The sequence below is a fragment of the Gavia stellata genome, chromosome 6, assembly GCF_030936135.1.
Source record: "Gavia stellata isolate bGavSte3 chromosome 6, bGavSte3.hap2, whole genome shotgun sequence".
Taxonomy (NCBI): domain Eukaryota; kingdom Metazoa; phylum Chordata; class Aves; order Gaviiformes; family Gaviidae; genus Gavia; species Gavia stellata.
In genome coordinates, this window is record NC_082599.1 from 52,884,975 (window position 1) to 52,899,602 (window position 14,628).

Consider the following 14,628-nt stretch of genomic DNA (forward strand, 5'->3'; position numbering starts at 1 on the left):
ACTTGCCATCAAAACTTCGCCTTTTGTCAATCATTAGCTCTTAGTTGCAGGTATAAGCTTCATTATTGAAGCTGATGCAGATTTTTAAGCCCATGGTAGTCAAATGTGGAAAATTCTTCATTTAGTCCACTGCCTCCCTGAGGGTCTGTTTTGTGCTCCTGAGGTAGTGATGGACTCAGTGAATAATTCACTGGAAGATCATAAAGGAACACTGCTGTAAAGTTAGAAAATCTTTTAGTTTTTTGGTAGGGTTTTTTGTTGTTTTTTTCTTTTCTGGAGATTTTGCATTAGTATTCTGTGATCTTGGCATGACACTTGAATTTATTTTATGTTATTGTCTGTGCCATTGGTAGATACCATGTAAAGGCAGGTAGGCCTTCTTGGGGCGATGCTGAGCACCATTGATTGTAACACAAGGGGAAGTACAAAAAATCTTGCAGTTAAAAACAACAACCTGACATATTCTCTGAGGAGGAATATTGTTTCCTTTATCTCTCTAAATGCTTTGTTGGACAATTGGATGTTGGAGGGCTGCCTTCCACTTCTTGAAAAGACTTTTGGCTTCAGAGGAAACAGGGTACTTCAGGCAATTCATATGGCTAAATCCCAGAAGAAATTCAGCTCTTGCCAGCTGCTGACCAATGCTGCCTGAAATGTCTACCTTGGGAATCATGATCAAGCCTTCATTTCTCTTTCTGATCACTCATTGGTTTTGTTTGGTAATTGGGAAATGTTTCTCTTCCATTTACAGCAGGAATTTGTAAATAAGAGAGGAGAAATATATATCGTAGGTAACTTAGAAATAGTAAAAACTGTACAGATCTGTATTCTGCTACAAATACTGTCAAATTCCCATGCCCAAACTCTACAGAGTTTCATCTGTAGAAATGTCAAGAAAATGGATAACACTGATTTCCTAAAAATTTCACCTCCTTGCATTTTTAAAAACATTTTTAAACCTCTTCCTTTCTCCTCTTCTGCTAGTCAATTAATCTCATTCTTCTTGTGATGTAATTTTGCTCTCACTCTATGCTTCTGTCACTCACTTTCTCTTTTTTCCTCCCTTTTTCTGAGCTGCAGTGTTGGGGGGGGTGTTTGTTTTGTTTTTAAGAACAACATACTTTTTAAAAAATCAACTCTCTCTCCTATCTTGCTTGTTAATGTCTTTTCATCACTCAGACTTTTCCTGGCTCCCTTCTCTTCGTCGCTTTTGTTTTCTTTTTCATGAGATTTTTCACTGGATTTTTTTGCTTTACCCTAAAGAAAAAAAAATTGTTGTTGTTACTGAGTGTTACACATCATCGTGGTTTTCTGCATTGCCTCATGGTAATGGACAGTATTGATCAAAGGAACAGAGGAAGAGAAGAGGATCTGCAGCATTTAGTACTCCCATACTGTGAGCTGGTATTGGTTTTTGTCTGTATAACATCTAGTGTATAAGAAGCCACGTTTCCAATTGTGTAGCTCTGCAAGGACTGAAGAAAGGAAAAACTGGCAGAAGTAGATTCCTAATATCAAAGTAAAGGGCAGCCAAGCAGACCAGAGTCGAGGTAGGACTGAAGGAAGATGGAATATGAGCCAGCAAGCATCGTGTCCAGGTGGCCAAGGTGGCTAATAGCATCCTGGCTTGTATCAGAAATAGTGTGGCCAGCGGGAGTGGGGAAGTGATCATCCCTTTGTACTCGGCACTGGTGAGGCCGCAGCTCGAATGCTGCGTTCAGTTTTGGTCCCCTCACTACAAGAAGGACATTGAGGTGCTGGAGCGTGTCCAGAGAAGGGCGACAAAGCTGGTGAGGGGTCTGGAGCACAAGTCTGATGAGGAGCAGCTGAGGGAACTGGGGTTGTTCAGTCTGGAGAAGAGGAGGCTGAGGGGAGACCTTATCACTCTTTACAACTACCTGAAAGGAGGTTGTAGTGAGGTGGGTGTTGGTCTCTTCTCCCAAGTGACAAGCGACAGGACAAGAGGAAATGGCCTCAAGTTGCACCAGGGGAGGTTTAGATTGGCTATTAGGAAAAATTTCTTTACTGAAAGGGTTATTAAGCACTGGAACAGGCTGCCCAGGGAGGTGGTTGAGTCACCATCCCTGGAGGTTTTTAAAAGATGTGTAGTTGTGGCGCTTAGGGACATTGTTTAGTGGTGGACTTGGCAGTGTTAGGTTAACAGTTAATCCGAATGATCTTCAGGGTCTTTTCCAACCTAAATGATTCTATGATTCTGTGGTGCCAGGAATTCTCCTGCAATGTCGATGGTTTTTGCCTTTAAATATTTGTTTCCCCCAAGCAAAATTTAACCACCGTACCTGCCGATTGTGAAACGTCGGGTGGATCTGCTACTTGCTGGGGATTTTTGAGGGGGAGGAGGAGGAGGAAGATAATAGGGTGCAGCCACTTCATGAACATTAATGATAGACCTCCATTTGAATGAACGTTATATGAGCTTCGTGACTTCCTCACTACTTTCCTTTCCTTGGTAAAATAACTGTTGTTGATAGAAACGCGAATCAAGCCAGTAGTGTGGTCTGTAGACATAGAGAAGCACTTTCAGTCTAGAGCTGTGTTATGTTTCTTTCCCTGCTAATGTTTTCACCAGTTTATGAAGTAAACGTGTCCATTTCCTGCCTATTTCTCCTCCATAAACAGAGTGATAAAGGAAATAACATTAAAATCATGCCCTTATCAGCTGTATTTATAGCATTTTACTGTGGAACAGGATATGAGTTGCGAAGTCGTGAAAAGAGTATTACAAATATAATAATGAATGTTGTAAATCTGTTGCCAAGATTAGGAATGATTTCTCTTTGGCTATTTATAAGAACCCTTTTTTTTTTTTTCTTTCCTTTTTTACCATTGCTGTTTCTTACTGAAGATCTGTATCTGTCAAATTTGCCTACAGATATTTAGATGTAGTAAAGGGCCTTCCATCTTCCTTTCTTACAGAAATGTAACATGTCAGCTCTGCCTTATTTTGCACAGCAAATGCTGAAAGATGATGCCTGCACAGAGTGTGTCTGAGGATCATTTCAAGGCTGCTTTACATATTGATTACTCAAATTGCCATTTAATTTGCTGTATAGCAATACACAGTGCCTTAACTATTTCTCTGGCATTCTTATTGATTGCTGTAATTCTGCCTTACATTATATGCATATATGGTGTCACCATTAAATATTTATGTGCTCATGAAATGTTAATATGTTGGGTTAATGTGAAACTCAACAAAATGCATTTGCCAGAAGCGAGCAGGAATGCTGATCGAATGCTTCCTTTCCCCTCCCCCTTACCCTTTTATTTTGCCTCTCCATTGATTTTATTACCAGTGTTTCTCTGCTGTATCTAAATCTGTGTCAAAGCAGCCCCCTGCTCCCATATGCAGATTTTATCTTTTATTATGTGAGAGATAAAACACAGCAATAATAAAACAAGAGAAGTGATCTCACGGAGGTGTTGAGACACAGCTTTACATTGCGCTTGTGCTACTCTATCATCGCTCCTGCATTTGGGTATGGAAATGCAGCACTATCCTCCATGAAAGAGACTGAAGCAGGATGACTCATCCAGAATGCAAAGTCATTTTCACATGTTCCTTGAACAGTGGCTGCAGCAACGTAAAACAAAAATTGCAGGGGTGTTTCTTTGATTTGGTACAGCTGTTATCCAGCGATGACATGGAACAATTAGATATAATTTAAACCAAAACTTTTAGAAGGAAAAGTAACTCCTCTTGGCAGGCTGGTGAACATGATTCTGACACCATCCTGTTGAAAAAGGCCAGTAAAAATTTGTGGGGGTCAAATATTTATCATATTCCTAATGACTTTCTAAGCTTCTGTGGGAAGTCTAGGTGATTTAAAATAAAAAACAACACTGGCAAACAAAAGAAAGTGATCATCCACTCTTCTAACACAGAGAGCAACCATCCTTTCACATCCCTGGGTGAAGAGTTGGGAGCAGAGTATCAGCTAGAGGCTGCCCTTTGTACAGCAGGACTAAAACAGATGCTTGGTGAAGAGGCTTTGGGATGTAACTTTCCTACTTGCTTCTGGGTTTTCACTCTTTTCCCACTTTTACCTTTAACTGCTTCGCAGAGAAGGCTTCTGCACGTAAGAGAGCATGAAAGATCTGGAGAGGGAGGGGAAGGTTCTGCTGGCATCCAGCGTTGCATCGATTCTCTCCTCCACCACATTGTTTTGATTAAAGTTCCAGCCTTGGAGTCTTTTGTGAAGCTTTCTTTGCTGTCAAAACTGATAGATTTAAAACAAACAAACAAAAAACCCCCAAACAAAAACTAGACCAAAAAAAGGCCAAACAAACAAAAACCATGATGAAGACGGGAGCTGAGGAGACAGGAGAAATGCAAAGCAGAGAGCAATGTCTAAACACCTGTTTGTGAAGAAAATTTAGAGAGCCTCTGAGGTTCTCTGGTGCTTGGCAAAAATCTCTTACCTTTGAAATTAATTTTCTTCCTCTGTCCCTCATCTCCAGGCTATGCAGCAGCTGTTTAGGATGTGTTTTGTTTCTTTTTTTAAAGCTGGTGGTAAAGTTTCTTACTGCAAAGACAATTCTTACTGCAAATCTGTTTTGACCATTTCATTTTTTTTTTTTCCAGCCCATATTTTGGTCTCTTTTCATGCTCACAGCTTCAATGAAATCTATAGTATTTTTATAACAGATTTTTTCATCTACAGTGAAATAATCTATCTGATATGTCAGAGCTTAATGGGTATAAAAATGTCCAAGGAATTATTTTCTCCCATTTGTTTTGCAGTGTCACTCAGCAGAGAACATAAATGGTCTCCTTGAATTGATTTTGCAGCATTCACAGGCTTGATGCAAGAGTGATCCCTGAAATGTTTTGCATGCAAGTGCAAGTTTCTTCCGTAATACAGAAAATGTGCACATTTTCTTCCCTTGTGGAGTTCAGTTTGTTTTTTGACACTTGGACCTTTTTTGGAGCCTGAATCCAAAATACAATTTTGGTCCCATTTTTTTTTTAATAGTTCCTTCTAGGTGTGTTCATGTCTATAAATCATTTTATCTGATTTCCTTTAACTGACAAATTTGACATTAAACAATTTCTTTCTCTGTGGCTTCTACTGCAGTTTCTCCAAGCCAGGGGTGGTGCAGAACAGCAACAGTGCAGAGGAATGGCAAAGCTTCCCAGTTGGTCATGGAGCAGGGCTGCTTCTGTGTTGCTGACTGCCTCAGGCATAGCCCTCCCCCCAGCTAAATGACCTAAGGTTTATGAAAAAAGAGCCTCCCCATACAGTTTCCTAAATTCAGCCTGGTATATCTTGTAAACTTTGGATGTGGAGGACAGTACTTCAACTCATGAGTTCTTCAAACTGATTATTTTCCATTTTGATTCCTCCTTCAGATTGTCCTGGAGAACAGCAGTCGAGAAGACAAGCATGAGTGCCCATTTGGCCGAAGTAGCATTGAGCTGACAAAGATGCTGTGTGAAATACTGAAAGTAGGAGAGCTACGTAAGTTGACCTGTTTGTCTGACCTCTAAGAACCATGAAGTGAGTTCAGTGATACCTAAAGTCTATTTCAATGCAATAATTTTCTTCCAAGAATCACTTCTCAGTATGGTTACATGTTGTACACTGGCACAGTGTACACTACACCTATTTTTCTGTGTCTCTTACTAATCTGTGGACATAGGGGGGATGAGGGTGGAGTAGGGGAAATGGGTATCCAGTCTTTGAATCTCTTGTATACGAAACAGGGCATTTGCATCATTTCCAGAGGGGTCAGTTAATTTCCCGTCAGGTGATTTGGTGTAGTAGACTTCATGGTCTTATCATTCCACGGGCTTGTCCATAGGTTGGTTTTGTATGAATATCATAGTCATTCTTTGTGGGACCACCCATCTAAACTGATATGTCCCGTTTTCTCTTGGATATCTAAAGCTCTGTCTAAATACCAGATGATATATGTATCATTTACTCTAACAGTGTGATACAAAATATTGTATTTAGTACAGAATAAACAAGCTGTCTTTGGCTTTGATTACAGTCCCTTGACAAATTGTTAGATACTGTGAAACAGAAGAGTATGTCTTTATCTTCATTAGTCTAGAGTGTTGGTGTTTAACTCTATCAGTATATATAAACTTCAGTTACCCATCAACAATGTTTTGGATCCAGCTGTAGTCTGTTTTGCAAAGCACTACCATCAGCTTCATTTTCTTGTTGCACAAGCAGGGGGCACAACTGAGATGCTTTGTTTCCTTCAGAGACATTTTCTTCCTTTTGAATTTTTTCCCTAATAAAGATTTTCCTTTTACCTTTCCACCCAAGTCCACAAAATGTCATGAGAGAAGAGCAATGCAAAAGGCAGCAAGAAAGCCTATAAGTATCATTGATTCTTGTTCCTACCAGCTCTGCAACAGACATCAAAAGCTCTGTTTTAAAAATATGATTTGGCTGTTGATATATCTAAAGCTTTTAAATGCAGTGTCTGGAGAGAATTTATTGACCAGAGGAAAAACCTATGTATGTGCAATGGGCCAGGATAAAACGTGTGTGTTGCTTGCAGCTTCCAAATTGACACTTAGTATTTGACAGATCCGGGCAAATGATGTGATGTTTACTTATGAATAGTGTCCTAAGTAAACCAGAGTTATTAAGGAGCACATTCACTATATCTATAAATAAACAGTTTAGCAACTATTTTAGATGTATGGTAATGGTAATGTGTTGTGTAAGGTTCAGATTGTAGCAGATATCTATCCCTTAAAATAACATTACTGCTGTAGTTGAGGTGTCTAATGCCAAATCATGCATGATAGGTCTGTCTGAATTTTTCTGCTGGTAAATGTAGGAGGGACATATCATCTCAACAAAGCTGTAAGCGTATTTGAATTAAGTGCTAAAGATCAATTTTATTTTTACAAATGCACAGAAAAACATCTGAAATCCAAAGTACAGCTTTGTACATGGTGTTTTTGTGTATGTCCCATCACTCCATGGGACTTGCATTGCACTTTGCTGCTAAGAAAGATAATTGATCTAGAGGTTAGCCAGGTGTCTCAGACTTCTTCCTTGCTGTGTCATAAGAAGTCATTCAATAAATAAACCTCTTTTTTGCCACAGACGTGTTTGTTGTCCACATGCAGGGGGCTGTCAGTATGAAGATGATTTGCCATGTGTGGTACTGTTTGTTCTAATTGCTTCTAACTTCTGCAAATAGCTCCTTTCATATTTTAACTTTTTCATTATCTGGTCTTTAAAGTGGGGACTGTGAATAAAATAAGAGGATTTGGGGTGGGGGCTCAGTTACCATATGAAGAAAATCTGAAAGAAAAGCTCTTTTCACTATCTTAGCTTTAGAAAGAAAATGAATTGGCTTTATTTTATTTGGTTTGGGGGGTTTTGGGGGGTTGTGGGTTTGGTTGGGGATTTTTTTTTGTTTTGTTTTGTTAGAGTGGCTCTATGGTTTGGAAGTGTGGGGTTAGAAAGAAAACTGAAAAATTCTCCAAGGATAGCTCTGGCTAAGGGACGTTAGCTTTTAAAGTTCTGAAGCCGCTTGCTTTGGTGTTAGTAAAGCTGCAGGTCACTGGGATGCTACATGTGCTGGTTCGCAGCAGGCTCCCATGGTATTTTTTCATAGGCATGTGACATTGTACAGAGAAGATTTGATGCTGAGAAGTGCATTGGTGCTTCTGTTGATAGAAACCAGATGTAGCACAACTGACTTCTGTAAAATCATGCTAATCTACACCCACAGAGCATCTGTCTCTGGATGCGGTAATAAGATTGCGTCGTAGCCTTATATTCACAGGGGACAGAGCTAAGGTTACCTCTAACTCATCTTGACGATTCACCTGTTCATCAGTATGTTTCCTTAATGAGTTTTTTTATGTGGAACTCTAATTGTCATTTAAAAGGCTGTAATAAAATACACCTTTAAAATAATGTACAAAAAGCATATTTCCTGAAGATGGCTGTCACAGATGCGCATCTTAAATGACCTGTGATCTGACATCTTAGGAAAATGTACATTCAGGTTAATTCTTCACTTGAAAATGAATACTGTATTGCTGAGTGGGATTGAACATCTTAAAAATCAGTAGTTACAGTTTAGGACAAAGGTGTGCCTAGTAGTTTGTATGTGTTAGGTTTCAAAATATGTATTTAGGCTGCCAGTGTTTCTTTAGAAATTCAAAATTAATCATTACTGTGTTGGAACATAGAACTTTTTTCCTAACAGTTTCTGAATTGTATAATTTAAAAGCCACAATAAATTACCTTTTGCTCATGAAATATTCAGCAGTGGAAACTTTCTTAAAGTGCCGAGTAGATAAAAGCTGCTAGACTGTCCATTATTTATGAAGAGCACTTTAATGCTGATTATATTCCCCTTGCTCCACTGTTCTAAATACCTTCAGGCAACAAGAAGACATTTTACCATTTCTTTTTGGTCCTTTCAAGCATGCATTCATCCCAGCAAGGACTCACAAGACAGTGTTAAAGGCTTGCCACCTCTTCTGCTTTTGTATTTCCCCAAATCGAGGTACTGGACTTCTTAATTCTTTGACTTCAGTTCCAAAATGTTCATGACTTGGAAATTAACTCTTCTTCAGCAAAGCATTTAAGTGTATGTTTAAATCTCATGTTAAGTAAAGAAAACTCAAGTGTAAGCTGTGAGTTGAGCATACGGTAGCTGCTTTACAAGGGTCGACTTGCAGAGTAGAGGAGCTACAACTTAAGAGAAAGGTTGGTGTAGTGTTTAAGTGATATGGAAGTTAGAATGAAACATGTCCATAAGCCTCTTCAATGAAATCTCTGAATCAGGAAAGAATGGGATATTTTACTATAAATCTTTTAATCTTATGCTACTGTTGCTGTTAAAAAGGCATTGAAGAGAATGACTTTACTGAGTATTTGCTAAGGCACTCATCTTGGCAACCACTATGGTAATTCTGATTTCTCCAGTAATAGCTTCCTTTGTATATCTTGGCTAACAAGATGATTTGCTTCTCGTCCTCTGTCTTGGAGCTGAGGTCAGACAGTGACACTTACCCCAGTGATCAGTCCCCCTTCTCCTGTAGGGTAAGGCACCTTGACACTCCACATCCCTGGTACGCTGACAAGTTTACGAAGTGCAGAAAAGATTAGGCCATTCATATTCCCTCCTTAGTAGCTATAAAAGCTAAGGTAACCTCCATCTTTCCTCTTCTTCCTTCAGGTTTCAGTACATGACATACATGCTTAGGGGAGAAGGAATACCCATGTAACAGAGTCCTGGCTTTGCTGGGAGGCAGTAACATTAGAGATAAAAATGAAAATTAAAAACAAGATCCGAAAGACCTTCCAGAACTGGAATTGGTAAATTTAATGGGAAATTTGGAGTTCGTTAAAACCTAGTATTTGTTGTAAGAAAGAATTGGAGCTCAGCATTTTGCATAAGTAGCCCTAATCGTCTCTGATCTGTGCCTACAGTGTACCTCTGCTCAGCACGTGATACTGTTCCTACCCTCAAAACCTCTTCAAACTCTCATTCCTGGTGGGAAGTGGTACTTGACTCTGTTACCTCATATACGCAGAACTGATACAGCTTCCCAGGCTTGTTGCCTTATTTTCATACGGGCTCAACTGAAATTGTTTTGTGTTGAAGCTGGTGAAGACGCTTGTAGCTGACAGATGAACAATAAATTAGTGCTGTGTGCACTGAGGAAAGACAGTGCTACCACCGGAGCTGCAGTCTAAAGATGTTCGTAAGCCAATATTGTTGCATGCCTGAAGTTACTCTATAGTTAAGGCATGTCAGACTTCGAGTATTTTTCAGTGTATTTTTGAGCAGGACACAGAAATTGAACTGCTAGTGTTCCTGTTTGATTGTTTTGATGGGTGCTGTTTAGGGGCAAAAAAATCTGCATTCAAGCTTTATGACAGACCACAGGGTTGTATGCCACATGACAGATACATATATTGTCCTAAAGCTTCTGTTGGATAAACAACTTCTTCACTGGGTTTTCTTGCTTTTCTATGGTGGGGAGTTTAATTGTCATGGGGTTTTGTTAGATTTCATCAATTTATCGGATTTTTTTTTTTTTCCTTGAAAGAGAAGATCTAAATGCAAATATATTATAATGCCCTTGATCCTGTTTGTACATGTTCTTGCTATAAATTTCTCATTGCAATTACTGCCCAGGTTGCAGAATTGAAGTGGTCTAGAAATTCTTACATTATTGTCCCTTTATCAAATAGAACATCCTTGGCCTTGGAAGGTATACAGTGATATTCATGGTTGTACTCGCTGAGATGGAGGTAATCAAATCTCATGCTTCAAGGAGTCAGCTGATTGCTGCAAGGGTCACGAAGCACTTTTTTGTCTGCACAATTTTTCCTCTGCATTGCACAATCCATAGTGTGCAGTGTAGTTTGTTTTTGTCGGTCTTTCCCTGTAAGCACATTGGTCACTGCAGGATCAGCATTCTAGACCTGAGGGCTCGCCTGGTTTGATTTTTCTTTTGCTACAGCAAATCCAATATTTTTATAACTGAAAGTCATATTTTAAAATTTTTCCCCGTTGCTTGAAAGCTAATTGCCTTTTCACCCTCCTCTTCCTCCTCCTTCTCTTAAATTTAAATAGAATAAAGCCCCAGAAATAGTAAATAAAATTAGATAAGGGAATTTTTAGTGGTGTTCTTGCAATTTCATTTTCTGGAGACTGAAGCATTTTACAAGTCAGGAAATGTTTGTTAGGAAGTTGAAAAACTTTTCTTGCCAGAAAGTTATTTAGTGAAAGGTAGCAATTTACTGTTTCATTCTGAACTCTTATTTTTTCTTTAGACTATGATAAAATAATTAAACAGAAATTCTAACCTCCTTTGTCTTCGTTTTTTACTGCATTCATTCTTACGTGTCCACCTTTTTGTCCTCTTGCCCAGGCCATCACCATGTCAGATAACTCCCAGTCACAGCAAAAATTAAGCAGATCTTGAGTGAAGGCTAGAAGATAAACAACGTTTGAAAACAGTTTCAGTAGCAGTGAAGGGGAGGGGGGAGGAAATACCTAAAATAATCCATATTCATGTTGAGTTTTAAGGGTTCCTTTGGAAACATTACTAGCAAATTAGCCATTCCTGAGTATAGGTACACTAAATATGCTTGTCCTTCTTGATGCTAAGCTAACAACTTGCTGAGTAGTCTGGATTGTACTTTTCTTTTGTATGATAGCAGAATCTTACTTTAACAAACAGTCCTCTATTCCTGTTTGCTGGCACAGTCCTGCAGGAGAGACTGAATGAAACTTTCTGGGGAGATACTAATTTCTTTGCAATTAACCTCTGCCTGCTCTAAAAAGTCTCAGTCTCTTCATGCTTATCGTAAACTGTGAAGTCTGTATAAAATATCTACTGTAATCTGTGAGAATACGAGCAATGGAGCTGCAGACACCTTTTCACAGAATCACTGTGGTTGGAAAAGACCTGTAAGATCATCAAGTCCAACCATCATCCCAACACCACCATGCCCATTAAACCATGTCCCACAATGCCTCGTCCACACGTTCCTTGAACACCTCCAGTGATGGTGACTCCACCACCTCCCTGGGCAGCCTGTTCCAATGCTTCACCACTCTCTCAGTAAAGAAATCTTTCCTAATATCCAGCCTGAACCTCCCCTGGTGCAACTTGAGGCCATTTGCTCTTGTCCTGTCGCTCGTCACTTGGGAAAAGAGACCAACACCCACCTCTCTGCAACCCCCTTTCAGGTAATTGTAGAGAGCAATGAGGTCTCCCCTCAGCCTCCTCTTCTGCAGACTGAACAACCCCAGTTCCCTCAGCCGCTCCTCATCAGACTTGTGCTCCAGACCCCTCACCAGCTTCGTCGCCCTTCTCTGGACACGCTCCAGCACCTCGGTGTCCTTCTTGTAGTGAGGGGCCCAAAACTGAACACAGGATTTGAGGTGCGGCCTCACCAGAGCTGAGTACAGAGGCATGATCACCTCCCTACTCCTGCTGGCCACACCATTTCTGATACAGGCCAGGATGCCGTTGGCCTTCTTGGCCACCTGGGCACACTGCTGGCTCATATTCAGCACCCCCAGGTCCTTTTCTTTGGGGCAGCTTTCCAGCCACTCATCCCCAAGCCTGTAGCGTTGCATGGGGTTGTTGTGACCCAAGTGCAGGACCCGGCACTTGGCATTGTTGAACCTCATCCAATTGGCCTTGGCCCATCGATCCAGCCTGTCCAAGCAAGATGTTTCATTTTTACCTCTGAGTGACAGAGAGATTTTGGAATGTTATTTTGTACACGTGGTACTGTTGGCTTCAAAGTTGTTACAATGCTGGCTTCTGGGTCAGTTAACTAGCCACCCTGGTCTGTCTAGTAACCTCTTGTGTTTTCTCCTGTTGTCCACAGCCATATGTCTGCTCTTTGGAGGAGGGATCATAACTTGTCTTGTATGTGCGAAGTGCTTAACCTTATTGTGTCTGGGGTGAAGGATTCTTTAGCTTCTTTAAAATTACATTTACTCAATTTTCAATGTTAATAATAATAAAAAGCATGCTGTGCATGGGGAACTCAAAAAACACTTTAAGGGCGAGAAAGAGGTATGGATGTAAGGGATTTTTTTAGCAATTGATTAACGTATCCAAAAGACAACAAAGAGGTAACTTGATTAAGCGTGAAGAATTCTTTCATCTTGTAATGAAAGGGATAGCAGGAATCAAGACCTGGAAGTTAAAGCTGGATAAATTCAAACTGGGAGTAAGGTATAGGCATTAGCTGTGATGATGCTGAACTAAGGAACGACTAGGACAGAAAGCTGAAGAATGATGAGAGCAGAAGAAAAAAGCAAATCTTTATGTTGATTTCCTGTGATTGCTGGAAGCTATGGCTTTGGCAAATTTGATGGTGTGGTAGAATAGCAGCTGTAGCTTGTTTTAATGTGGTTACTGGCATGGAATTCTAGGATTTATTTTTTTTTAATAGGCTATAATGGATGATGTAGTAAGTTGGGCAGATGTGATAGCAATCAAGAAATATTAAAATATTTTGGATTATTGCCATAGGAATGAATTGCCATACTTTAAAATACTTGGATTATTGCCATAGGAAAAAGTATGGATAAAATAAAATCTTCAAAATGTCTCCAATTTTGAAAACTCTGCATCTCTTCTTGAGCTTGGAGAACTTTGTTAGCTGTTCATTTTGTGTGTTCCACGGTACTTCTTGGTTTCCTGAGAAGATATAAGTGGACACTGTGGAAAAATACAACAACAAACTTCCCTCTTGCATTATCAGACATTGGAACAAACATTGGAAGAGGCTGCCCAGGGAAGTGGTTGATGCACCGTTCCTGGTGGTATTTAAAGGACCTGTAGATGTAGCGCTTAGGGACATGGTTTAGTGGTGTATTTAGCAGTGTTGAGTTAGCGGTTGGACTCGATGATCTTAAAGGTTTTTTCCAGCCTAAATGATTCTGTGATTCTAATGGTGTCTGCTTTGAAGAAGGAAACAATATGCAAAATCTTACAATAAAATTCAAGCTTTTAAAGTTTGTTGGCAAACCTGCAGAAAGAAGGAGCTTCAGACAACTGAGATGTAGCCAAATACTTGTTGCTTATCTGGAAAAACTTCTGGACCTTTTAAGGGTTGGTCATTCTTCAGGGACAGTGTAATGCTGAGCAGATTGAAATTAAGAGAAAAATCATCTTGGAATCCATTCTGGACCTTCCTATTTCACTTTGTGTTAATATTTTGTAAATACGGATTTATTAAAAGTAGCCAAAGTCTCTTGTATTTTGCAGCAAGCTGTGCTTCAAGCCTGAAGTAAGCCCTCATGGTTTCACAGCACTGCTGTGCAGTTGACTGGAAATTTTGCAGCTGCTCCTTTTAAAAGAGGCATGTCGTTGCTTAATGAATTGTACACAGAATCGAACTATGTATAAAAGCCCAATGTTGTTTTAATGTCAACTTTCAGTGTATTTTAATGTTGCTTTGTATATTCCAGAAACGTTTGTGTTGGCAAAGCTAAAGGATTTGCAGGGTGGAAGTGTTGCAGGTGAAGAGGTGCACTCAAGGTTTTGGTATCTGGAAAAAGCAGAATGATTTGGGGGTTTGAGGACAATTGCATTAGCAGGATGTCTGCTGACATGAGAACAGAATTAACTGCTAATTCCCGTAGTTCCTGAGACAAGGCTGTACTTGCAAAAGCTGGAAAATGCGCAGTATTCTGGGAAACACATGCGGCCTTGCAAAGAATACCCCCTTCCCTGAGCGATTGAATAGCCTTGTAACAACCCCCAACTGAATTGGCTCTGAGGTAGTGAATGTACCACTAATTGTCCCAGGTTGTCTCTGTGTGAAGTTTTGTGGATGCTTGCAAGGCACTGGAGGCACTTCTGGATTGCTGTTGACTCTGTAGGCAGGTCCTCTGTCAGAAAGCTTTACTCTTAGACTTTTTAACTTTGTATATTCTAAGTAAAATAGATACCTTTTTAAAATTTGAATCTGAGGGGAGCTTCTCAGCTTTAAAAGTGTTTAAAATTCAAATTGCCAGGCTTCTGAGAGAGAAGATCAGGCAGAATGCCCTGACGCAGTACTAAGGGTAAGTACTAAGGGTAAGTACTAAGGGTAAGGCAGGCACTGAATACAGCTTAGTTGCATTTATCTG

At 39.9% G+C, this 14,628-nt stretch overlaps 1 protein-coding gene across 1 annotated transcript in view; it reads left to right on the forward strand.

The window, feature by feature from the left end:
• ELMO1 (engulfment and cell motility 1) overlaps positions 1-14,628 on the forward strand; it is a 260,399-nt gene that overhangs the window by 104,793 nt on the left and 140,978 nt on the right. Inside the window, exon 14 of the mRNA XM_059818282.1 lies at positions 5,375-5,483. Within this exon, the coding sequence (XP_059674265.1) occupies positions 5,375-5,483 (109 nt within the window). The remainder of the gene's footprint in view (positions 1-5,374; positions 5,484-14,628) is intronic.